At 47.0% G+C, this 12442-nt stretch overlaps 1 protein-coding gene across 1 annotated transcript in view; it reads right to left on the bottom strand.

The window, feature by feature from the left end:
- LOC144144599 (uncharacterized) overlaps positions 1–12231 on the bottom strand; it is a 37753-nt gene extending 25522 nt beyond the window's left edge. Inside the window, exon 1 of the mRNA XM_077676106.1 lies at positions 12094–12231. Within this exon, the coding sequence (XP_077532232.1) occupies positions 12094–12147 (54 nt within the window). The 5' untranslated portion in view covers positions 12148–12231. The remainder of the gene's footprint in view (positions 1–12093) is intronic.
- Positions 12232–12442: the final 211 nt, after the last annotated feature.

Genomic DNA, 12442 nt, shown 5'->3' with positions numbered 1-12442 from the left:
GAGTTCGCCGTTCTTCCGAACGGGACTACTGGAGAAGTCGAGAAATTCTTAATTTACCAAGTTTTGCGTTCACATGGAGCTTTTGAAGTTCTAATCATAGCCTTCGGAATGTTATTTACTGCGGAGCTCATGCAAGATGCCCTAGCCTACTGCACCACAATTAACCGGGAGACTATGGCGTACCCTCCTCAACCTCCGGACGAACAGTCTAACCTAACGGCTGAACATGACGATTGCGGATATGCTGTCCATGTACGTCGCCGTTGCACATAAGCAGTGGGACATGTTTGCGTGCAACACGGTCATGTTTACGTAGAACGCAGTCCTTTTTGTTTACAACACGGCTATCCTGCGCACCACGCCGATGACACCGTTCGAGCCTGTGGATTGTCGAAAGCCGACTATGATAGTCGACACCATGCTGCACTACGTAGAAGACGAAGATCTCAACGCTTATGTCCAAGGGTACCTGCAGCCTGCGGATGAGGCCCCCAGTTTGCTCCCGCACGTATTACGGACGAACAGCTGGTGCATGCTGTACAGTACAACATCCTACAGCGAAACGCCGACTACCACCGAGGTCATGTTGTGTGGGTTTGGGCCTCAGATTGACGACGCGGACTTAGTAAAAAGTTCTGTGACAGTATTTCGAACACTGCAGAATACAGCGACGTGTTGGCCCACTTGTCTAAGAGGTTGTTTCCGACGGTGACACGTGCACGCCACAACGAAGCACGCCAACCCGACGTCATCCACGTGGTTCACCTCAAGCCTCACCAAGCAAGATGACAGGCTGTTTATTATTTGGATTACGGTTTCATTGTTAGCATCGGGTTGAGCACTCTTAGATAGGAGCAAAGCAGCGCAATTACCCACAGCCTTGTCTGCGTATATATTTTGTTGCCGCATTCTGGCCGCGCCCGGCTGTCGTATCAATGTTACAAGTGAAGGGCCTGTTTCAGTCTCTCTCTTTTTTAGGCCGCGCAGGCTATCTCGTTTGATAGGAAGACCGTGTCACCCTGTCGTCACTAGATAAAGTGTTCGTCTTTGATCGCCAATGTTCTAGATATGATTAGATGGTAATCGAATTATGAACGACGAAAGATAAATACTGGCAAAGAAACCACCGCGGAATTCAAATCGGGGACGCCAGTCTGCGCAAGTCACTTCGTTTACTGCTCCCAGGCTGGTTGTATTTTCTTTGTGTTGCTGTGTAGCGCAAGTTCTTTCCGATAAACGATATTCTTCTAAGAACCCTGCATCGTTTTTGGAAGCGGGAGAATATAGTTTTTTTATAAGCGATGACTGGTCACTCTTCGTGTGAAGTTAGCCATGTTGAACAATCGCTGCCAGTTGTATGCGAGGCCAATCTACCCTTAGTCAACAAAACTTTCTGTGGCTTTTTTTTCTCGTCCACAGCGCTGTTTACAGTGGGCCTCTTCGATGTACAGTTTCGGACTCACCGCGGACTCCCCGAGAAGCAGTCCAACATTCGATTTTCCCATGTATCCCTATGGCTTCGGGGAATCCTCGGACTACCCGCGGACTATTCGCGGTGAGTCCGAGAGTGTAAATTGAAGAGCCCCAGTATCTTTAGGATAAAGACAAGGTACGCCTTCAAACCGATATTTTGCTGTCGCGTGTATTTCACTGTGAGCGTTGAAGCATCCAGCCCAAGGCAGCTCGACCGTAATTTTATATGTCACGCCTTGGTTGCAGAATTAGCCCACCGTAAAGCTACCATCTGGGGAAATTAACGCATAAATGGGCGGGATGTGTCACTCCGCTATTGTTAACATATTGTCTTTCCTTTTAATTGTGCACTCGCGGTAGTGTTTTAAAATACACTTCGCAGGAAAGATGTGTCCGAACGCTGAACAATTACATGCCTAGCATGCCATGTTCGCACTGTGCGATGGTAGTAGCAAGGATAGGGATCTCTCGAAGTCATAGTTGGACATAAGAACCTACAAAAACCGGGAAAAATGAACCTCTACCTTACAAAAATATGCTAAAGTATCTTGGAATGCTTATTAGGGGAGAAGCATTTTAACGGTTCGGGGTGTCGGCATCTACCGTTGTCTCATGTAGTCACGGTACTAAAACACCGGGACACTTGTTTTCCACCGTCTCGCGATAGAACGTATGCTGCGGCGTGCTACGCGAAGACAACTTACGGCTGGTCCGGCTTTTATTTATTTGCCTAAATACGATTCAACGCAACCGAGGGCGCCACCGCCTCAGCAAGCGCGCGATTGCTGCTCCCAAGGGCGCTCCTCCAACGACCGATTCACACTCACACTCTTTGAATACACATATACACTGTATGCTTCGTCCCTCTCAAGGTTTGCCGTTATTGGGGGTGGCCCAGGATTTTTTAAATGCCGAGCATTTCAATAACTCACGATGTCACCCGCGTTGGCGTCCGTAGTCCGCACCGCACCCCTCCCTACTATATAAAAAAAAGAAATACTATCCGGCGCCAGGTTTCGATCCCTCGACACTGCGGGCGGCGCGCAATGTACAAGGTACTCTAACCACTGCGCCACAAAGCCGACACAGGTTGCGTCGCTATGAACTCGCCTTATATCGTTGACTCGTTCAAATTACTGCTGACGAGCGCTCTCTCGTCAGCAGTTGCCACAAGTGCAACAACATTAACGTAACGCAAACTACTTAACGTCGTGCGCCCCCGGAAATGCTCTGCATTTGATCGTGCCCCTCGCGAGGGGGATGTTTCAATGCGTCTTCCTACTGGCCAGTACACTCGTCGCCATCTGTCGGATGTTGTGCGAACCCTTTGCGGCTGATGGCGCGTGATTTGAAACGACATTTGCATATGATCAAACTGAAAGGCTCTCCAAGAAAAACAAATACCAGGGCCATAGTTTCTGCAGTGGATGTAGTATTTTCTTTGGTTGCTCACCTTGGGCATCGTCCAATCACGGTGCCCGCTCTTCCCAACGTCACAGCTTTAGTTGGTCCGGCCGCCGCAAACCACGCATGGTAGTTTTTTTTTGCTTTGTTTTGCTACTAAAGGGATGCTAAACTTGAAACCCTTTGCTAATCTTAACGCTAGAAAACAGCACAACGTGCCAGGCCGGCCGCCACGTCCCACAAATTAGCAGTGGTGTATATGTAGTAGGGCAGGAAAACAGCCATAACTGGTACTGCAAAAAATAGTCAGCTCGGAAGTTCAAAATTTATTTTCACCAGGAACAAACTTGACCTTTTGAATTTTTTGACGTTTAAGTGAATCTTGGAAGTATTTATTTTTACAATCCTTAGAATCCTTTTTTTACAATCTCTAGAAAGACTAATGTCTGCTTGAAAGTACAGCAGGCGTGGGTTTAGCAAAATTTCCATTTTTTTCTAAAAGAGTATAAAAAGTGAGGTTCTCTTAAAACTGTGAGTTTTTTGGAACACCATTTTTGCGTTCTTTGAGAAAAACAGAAGACGTATTTGATGGTATTTTAGGGTATTCTTGCCCGAGGGGAGCACAAACATAGCACAACTTTATTTCATTGCCATATAATTTTTTTTAAATTTATACATTTAGCCAAGTTTTAGTGCGTGTTATCTTTAAAGCGATGAACCAACGAAGAATATTTTTGTCAGCCTTCTGACCAAGACTTTTTTGAATAGGGCAATCGCCAATCATTTTAGAGGAAGGATTAGAAGAGGTTGAGCGCCAGGGTGGTTATGATGAACATAAAATCAGCCACGCTTTCATCATTTTTCGATACCGGATTAAGCTACCTGCTATGCACGAATGCCCGACGTAAGAAGGAATGATGAATAGTGCACGTGGACTCATTGCTCCTTGTTTATCGATGTGGCCGCGGCGGCCGCTTTTCTGATGGAGGCGAAAAGCAAAAACGCCCGTGTGTACGAGATTTCGGCGCACGTTAAAGAACCCCTATATGGTCGAAATTAATCCGGAGCCCTCCACTACGGCGCGCCTCATCGCCTGCGTTGCGTCGGCGCGTTAAACCCCACAATCAATCAATCAATTGTTTATCGATGTCTGATTTTAAAGTTTTTAGGCTGTATATAGCGCTCAATGATAAGTCGAATGGCGATTACCGCATCGGTGGTAAAAGTTGTAGGTCATATAAATAGTAATACAACTGGAGCTTTCACAGTTTGGAAAGTCAGAGATAAAACTGTAGGCATCAAACTTGCAGCATATTGCTTGACGTCGCAAGCATATTACATTAAGAGAAAGCTCACAAACAAGCTTCAAGATCCCATAACACAAACAACTTCGAGGCATATGCAGATATCAACATATGTTACATTTTGCTCCCTCTTTGTATTACGGTTTTCTCGGCAGAAGATCATGCACAAAGAGAAATACCTTTACAAAGAGCCAACAGAGTTTTTCATAACAATAACTGTGGATTGAAAAGGAGCAAGTAAGCGGCAGGTACTCGCCAGACATGCATATAAAGATAGGCCACTATTAGCCACAGAATTCAAGTTGTGTTCAACGCACCCAAAGGCTCATGTATTAGTAAAAATAAGCCACGAAAGGATACACAATTGCTGCTGTTCGGGGACATATCTTTTGTGCAGTCTTTTTTTAAACGAATGACGCAGATCAAAAGCAAGAACATCTTCTCCTCAAGCTCGTGAGGCGACGAATAGGATGTTCGCCATTTTATTCCTTTTTTTTATTTTCGGCAGCCTTTCTTGTTCGGTCATTATTATATCAGCGCCCCTATGCAACTCCTGCCAAAAAGTCAAGAAAAAGGCCTCCACCATCTGCGCAGCGGGTTAGGCAAAATGTTGAGGTTTACATGGAACTAAAATATTTGTCGCACCCTGCTAATATCATATGGCCTTATTTTGAATAATCGTAGAGCGTAGGGAGCCCGAGCAGTATTTCACAAACTAATGCCGTAGCTTACACCTCCACAAGGCGCAACCACTAGCGCACGTGCGCATTAAGGCTGTCGCAGCCTGCCCTTTCCTTGCCCATTACTTTTTGAACAACAATATGCTGTAATAGAATGATTCAATAAGCGTAGCTTACAAAGTGATTGTAACCATTATCGCGTGCTGGGACAGTCCTCAAAAAGTAATGGCAGCCTCCACAAAGCCAGTGTGGCCTACCATTACCTAACATACTGGTTACGTATCGGCAATTTGATTTTCCATGAAGAGCAGCGTAAGTGAGGCCACTCAACAAAACGTGCCACATCATTCTTTAGGTTCAGCGCATGCCTAGAGCGCCAGATGCCATGAGCTTGCGACTTGACCGAAGTAAGGTAAAGGATGACGTCTCAGTCTAATCATATTATCCCGGAATAAATGCGTAGGTGAAGAAAATTAGAGCACATGTACTTGTGCTCAAATTTCAACAAGAACAGCTTATCTACCGTAAGCAGTTTGAATGCTTCAACTTTGACAAGCATCCCCTTTCTACTCCAAATCATGTGATAAATTTTGAAATAAGAAGAAATAATTAGGTTAAAACTACCACACAGCACCACATACCCAGAGGAAAGCTAGAGGTACGGAAATTGGCCATTGAACGGTACGCTGAAATAGCGGTTGAGGGCTTTACTGGCACCTGGTCACCCCGGCGAACCAAGTTTGTGAAGGTTTCTTTTCTGTCATACGCAAACGTTCCAAGCGGAAGTGGCTGGCGGTCCCTAGACTCGCCACGGCATACCCGCTCATCGCTGTCGTGCTACCCACTTCTGCAAACCTTGAAAGTGGTGAGATGCCTTGGGCCCTTAATCTATTACTCGCTACTACGCCTTTAAGGGGAGAAAGTATAAGTTCACTGGTTGTCGTCCCGTCTCTGATTTGCGCCGCGCCCCTGCCAAGGGCCTCTCGAAAGTAGAGACCAGCTGTCCAAGATATCTAAAAACAGCATTGTAAAGTGTGCAGAGCTCATGAAGGCCCCTTTCTTGCAAAATTTTAACGTGGCATCATGGACTTAACACAATTTCTGCCCTACCATCATTATACCTCACTCGTTAAGGAAGTTCTTAGAATCGTGCGTGTAATAACGGTGCGCACGCAAACATACAGAAAAGTAAAAATACCTGGTTATATTCGCCGTATGAAAGGACAGAATACAAATACTCGCATTCCAGTCACCATCAAGGATCACGTATATACAACAAAACATTGCATAGTAAAGATGGAGGCACTACAAATATTTAGGTAATGTGAAGGAACCACTGCGCTACCAGCAACAACACTCCGTCCAGAAAAATGTCTCCATACCACAAACACAATTCCACATTACTTATACTCTGCTCCATAAAGGTGGAACCGGTAGACATGAGCTAGTTGCATAGCCACCATTATTCAGGGTGTTCATTGTGTCACACTACAAATTACAGATCGTACTTTAGCTACTACAATTTCCACATTCTTCATAAAGTTTACATCCAGTGACTGTGCCGATGTTTGACCAGATGGTCAACCAACAAGGTCAGATTTTTCATGATGATAATGATGATTAGGTTAATAATGATGAAGTTTTTGATGGTGATGAATCGGACGAGAAGGAGCGGGAAGAGAAGAGTGATGATGAATCACCATCGAATCGAATCGATTACTGTTTTTTTTTTTATGGCGCAAGGCCGACTAGGGGCAAATAGCGCCAAAAACAGGCTACGTCATGAGATTGGTGTGAAAGCAAATACTAAAGCATTGCAGTTAAGATATGCGTCAAATGAATTAAAACGCAATGAAGATAGCTGGTGGTAACGGCCAGGTCATCAATGAGCATGATAAGAAATGAGTTGTAAAAATTTGTCGTCGCTGAGAAACTGGAAGGTGTGCTTCTGAGAAATCATGGCAACATCACCTAAAAGTACAATGGGCGAAGAAGAATGTTTTCTCTGTATAATAACTGTGGGATGTGTTTATGGGGTATTGTGTTTAATGCTTTACATCGTATTAGTATGTTAATCACGGATAAGTGTTCCCCACACGCGCTGCACAGTGGTCTTGGCGATCCAGTGATCAGGTGCGGGTGCGTTCCGTGTGTATGTCGTATCCGCAACCTGCATAAGGCAACTTCAGTGGATATGTTGTTTGAGTTAGTTGTGTATTGTCCAAAGTGTGGTTTTATTACATGTGTATTATCAGTCTGTTCAGTCCACTGTGCTCGCCATTTGTTACGAAGGTGTTCTCGAATTTGTGGAGCTCACAGTTCGATGCTAAGGTGCACCAGCTACCTGAACACATATTCAATTCGGTGACATGAACGCAGAATATTTTAGGGGGTAACCATATATAAACATTTTTGACACTGTGGCCTATCATGAAGTCGAACTGCCCAAGCTCGTCACAAAGGCGGAAGATTTCTAAAGCGAAGCTGTTTGCCTCAGGCTGATATCGCCTGTAGTCCATTCCAAACAGACTGCATTAAAGTGAACTTTCCTTGACAACGATGATGTGCGTGGTGGAAGGGAATAAAAAATAAAACGCCTTTGTGGCCACAACCGAACATAGGTCCCTCGGTTTATATATCCGACGTCTATCGGATTAAGCAATTCGGCACGGTAGATGCAGTTTGTATTTGTAGAGATATGCATTGTCGTTGAAACGTAGATGGAAAATTCCTCTCTTCGTTTAACAATGTCGATGATTAAATATGAAAATGGCAGCATCACCCCTCCGTGGATGATGGCGAGGGTGCGGAATACGGGAACTCGAAATGACATCCCAGTTGCGCCCGAGTGACATCAGATTTCCGCCCCTACCATCATTAGATTTAAGCCGTGAGTTGCACCTTGATTATTACCTAAATAAGACTGCAACTCACGGCTCACATCGAATTTCGCTTGATGGTGGTGTGCACAAGGATGGACGCCGACGGACATTGGGAGGTCCTAAGATACTCCGCACTGTTACAGGCGAGAGAAATGCCGTAAGACTCTCAGTTACTATGTCATGGTCGTATCCCAATAGGGAAGAAGACTGAAGCTAACTGTATGGCCTTCCAGACACAGTCACGAATCCTGCCGGCGCCTGTATGAGTTCTCGCGATTGTAAATGCTATGCGCATGGACGCAGACGGACATTGTGAGGTCCTAAGGTAGCCCGCGCGTAAAAGCCATGGAATGCTCGTATCAGTAACACCAGTAAGACCTCCAGGCCGGACACAGTGGCGCCACTTGGCAGTAGCCCTGGTAAGTAAAGCCTCGCGTTTCCCAAGGCCAGTGTGCGATGGCGTCAACGTGTTGCTCTGGCGGTAACTCCGGCGGTCGCTTCGGCGGAGCACTGGCAGGAACGGCGTCATATTATGATGTTTACCGCCCTTCAGAAACCATGGCAGTGGACTTGAAGTGGCAACTGTAGATGAGAGGACGTGCCCGGAAAATTTAAAGAAACGATCACTTATGCAGCAGGCGCGGTAGAAGACTGTCGTCTTTCGACGAAATTGGCAGCAAAGCAGGCAAATACGTGACCATATTTTATTTAAAATAACTGTGAAAATACTCCTATGTATTGTTTTGTAGCGGCACCATCGTCATCGTCATGATGAGCGCCAGATCCTCATTAGCGGTGCCTGGCCAGAGTCAGCAGTGCCACGCGCCACGGAAGATCGAACACGGCTGTGCTCCAGGGGCGGTCGCATGTCTACGCCGCTCTCTAGGATCCGGCCGGGCCGTACGCATCTGAATAAATGCACGAGAGCCACAGCGATAACTCAGTCAACGGCTCCATTTCCTACAAGTGGTTACCCGGATGTGATACCCGGCCAGCAGCACACCGACATGGTGACGGGGGGGACCCGCCGATACCGACGTTCGACGCACGCCACCTCAGAGCTTGTTTTTTCAAGCCATGAGGCCATCTTCTCGCTGAACTACGTCACCATTCAGCAGCTCAAGCACTCCATCCTTTGGGAGACGCTACCCCTCGAGCTCCGCTGCGTCCTCGACAAACCACCGCCGAGCGAAACACAGTACGCTGACTTTCGCGCTGCCGCGCTCACTCACTACAGCTTCAGGGACGACTGTTTTCGGCCTACAGCAGATAAGCTTCCCCGCGGTCCGCGCACGCTTCGCCGCCGCACATCGTTCGATCGGCACCATCGGGGTCGTTTCCTACCATGAGTGTCGCCATCGTAGACTCCACCTCCACCGGGGCAGCCACAGCTTTACCGACGGGACTGGCAGCCGACGACATCCCGGACGTCCACCGACCACTGCCCTCCTCGCCCCCTTCTGCTACTCCACGCGAACGCACCGGTGAGCCACGCAATAACAAGGCGGTGACCTCACTTTCTCCTCGACTGACGGCACCACCACATGAGCTCTCCACCACAACGCTGCCCCCTCGTACCAGACAACATGGCAGGTACCGTCAACCACAAACGAGATGCACATGGACACACCCACCATCTGCCGTTATGACATTCTGCCTCCCGTCCTAATGAAGTAACAGCACCACCGTGACTCTTCCAGGCACGACGATCGCAGCCGCCGCAACATTCTGGACACAGCTATCGCTCCGCCGGGTGATCTGCCCGACAAGCACGAACCATGTGGGCTAGCCAACTGTAAGCGAGCGACAACAGACGTCCCAAAACGTGCGACGCACGAAGCTCTGACGGCACCAGTGAGTCAGAACCTGGTAGACTTCTTTCGTCCTTTTCCCTATACACCTCATGCACTCTCGCCACGTCACTCGCCGGACGACGACGCGTCTTCTGGTCCCACCCATCGCAGCTACAAGCGACCGCACAAACTCCGTGCACCTTGCGCCCAACTCGTCGCTCCACATCAACCCGAAGCTTCAACGACTGTGCGGGCGTCACAAACTACGTGGAAATGCCCTTTCGCCTGCCCCCATCGAAAACTTACGCCACACAAGTGGTTGAGTTCTGCAGAATGACAAAGCTGTCAACATAACAAAACCGCCCAACACCCGTACGTCGTGTCATCCCTGCTCTTTAGCAGCTTTTGTGGCTGCGACAGTGCAATCAAAGTTTGGGGGACATCACTCTCGCCGCTGGGCGCTGCTAGCAGCTTTTGCCCCGCCCGACGATTGTTTCGGCCTGCGACCATTGCGCCACTCCCAGGCCAGGCACCCCGAGGGAAATGCACTCACCGGACGCCCTTCATGGACCGACTAGGAGAGTATAGGCACATTGACCGCGGACAAATCTTACTGATCACCGGTATTGTACATACCTGTACATAGTTTTTTTCGGTTTCGCTCAACATCCGTCCTTTATTCCTCACCTTTACGCGCTATGGGGAGAACCCTGTAGCGCCACCATCGTCATCATCACCATGAGTGCCAGATTATCATCAGCGCTGCCTGGCCAGCGTCAGCAGTGCCACGTGCCACGGAAGATTGAACACGTCTCCGCTCCAGGGGCGGTCGCATTCTACGCAGTTCTCTAGGTTACGGCCGGGCCTTACGCACCTGAATAAATGCAGGAGAGCCACAGCCCGTAACCGAGTCCAGGGTTCCCTCTCCTACAGGCTATTTGCCTCAAGTACTCCCTATGATTTCTTTGTGCTCAGCAAGGTTCGCAAGTATGAACATTGACACTAAACTTTCTAGTTAGGATAGTTCTGCCGCTATAAGATTCTGGTTCAAAATTCCTGTTGCCATTTGTCTGGGCGTCTACATGCAGAGACAGAACGATAGACATTCAGAGAGCCAGACTCAAACTTTCGGATTTTAGTAGCAGAGCCAGTATAAGGAGTCGCGTTACGCGTTGTCAACAATTTAAAGAAGCGTGTCCTCGCCCATCAGCTATCCCATGTTTTCTGCCTTTTGTTTGTTTGTGACCGTATTTAAACCTGACTTGTTTTTGTTCATGGAGAATATAATTACTTCGTCAAACATGGTGCTCACTCGACAAATATGATCACGCAAGACACCGTCGCTTGCTTCAATCGGCCAGTGTCGTCTGAGACAACCCCAAAGCCCCGCAGGGCTGTGCACCCAAACGAAGCATAGTGCGCGCAGTACCAACAGCAGTACGCATCGGTATATATGTTTACGTGTGCTTTATTATCTTCCTCTGTTTATACCACCATTATTCTTACTGATATAAAAGGAATATTCCTTAAATTTAAGCGAAATACCTTGTTCCGCAAGCTTATTTGTTCTGCCTAATTTGCGTTTGCCTTTTCCTGCCTCCGCCAATTGCAGAGCTGGCTGGCATGACATCGTAGGTTCAGTTGCGGGAAATGAGCAAGTGGATCGCATAGCCATCGCCTTTTTCCTAATTATACAGATTATTTGCGCGAATGTTACGTTACAAGTGTTGTCAGCATGATTCTAAAAAGGCAATCTTTTGAATTAACGAAACTTACATTTTGCTTACATGGATCTTTTGCAACAAAATTTCCGTGCTTGTTGAGCTGGGTGGGAGAACATGTAGCAAATTCCCTCTGCTGACGCGCGTATGAACCCATTGTGCCAGAAAGGAAAACTGCGACGTCATGGTTCCATATTGTATGTTTATTTGCAATCTATTGTAGAGATATTATTCTTACTAGGATTCTTCAGCCTAGACCCTTAGAGAACTATGCCATCGCCTCCAGTTTTTTTATGCCAGGCGCCTTGCTCGCATTATAATAGGAGTTATAAAAATTTAATATTCAGAGTACCGGGGGAAGGCCTCGTTCTCTGGCTTGCCGTAAGGTAGGGTCGCAAACGTAATTGATCTCTACAGAGTAAGCTAGATGGAACGGGAATTTGAAGCTGCTGGCACGTGCTTGCCAAGGAATCTGATGGTCAAAACCGCTGAAGTGGTGGCACTCTGTTCAGTGATTAAAAAAAGCACTGTGGTTGAATGCTCTTCACAGAGAACAGGCACTACATTACACATACGTTGCCGCTTTCCACTACATGCAAGTCAAAGCTTATGAACAAACCAAAAAATGACGTGGAAGGCTGACATAGTAACAGGAGTAGCTCGAAACGGGATGGTTGGGTTGACACCCATTCTAATATTTGGAGACACGCAAAGCTCTTAATAATCTTATGCGATCGTAATGCGTTTACAAATTAGTATTTTGTGTACAACGATTGGCTCCAAGCATTTTTTGTCACTGCCACAGGAAGTTTGGGAGTAAAATCTCTGTATCTTACCGTTTCCTGGGCACAAACAAGTATGGTGAATAAAACAATTTGGCGCACTTTCATGCTACTCGAACGCAGATGGCTTTATAAGTGGTAACCAAGAGCGAAAACCCACGCAAAGGCTTGGCTTGTATTAAGAGAGAGATACAAAAGAGGTGTGTACGTGTATGGGGTACACAATTAATGTTGGGCCTAAATAATACGAAGATTTCAGGTGAACATGCCGAATTAACGTTGCTACTCGAAAACAATTACTTTTCGATCAAACAACCTCGCTAAGTGCTTTTTCAAGGGAAATAAAAAGCCTACAATTAGGAAAATATATTTGAGTAGAAGAAAGGCAAAGTGCTTATGTGGC

The sequence above is a fragment of the Haemaphysalis longicornis genome, unplaced genomic scaffold (assembly GCF_048455015.1).
Source record: "Haemaphysalis longicornis isolate Haplotype H1 unplaced genomic scaffold, Haemaphysalis longicornis Haplotype H1 scaffold_7, whole genome shotgun sequence".
NCBI lineage: Eukaryota > Metazoa > Arthropoda > Arachnida > Ixodida > Ixodidae > Haemaphysalis > Haemaphysalis longicornis.
Note: the sequence above shows the minus strand (reverse complement) of the source record. Positions and strands in the feature narration are given on the sequence as shown.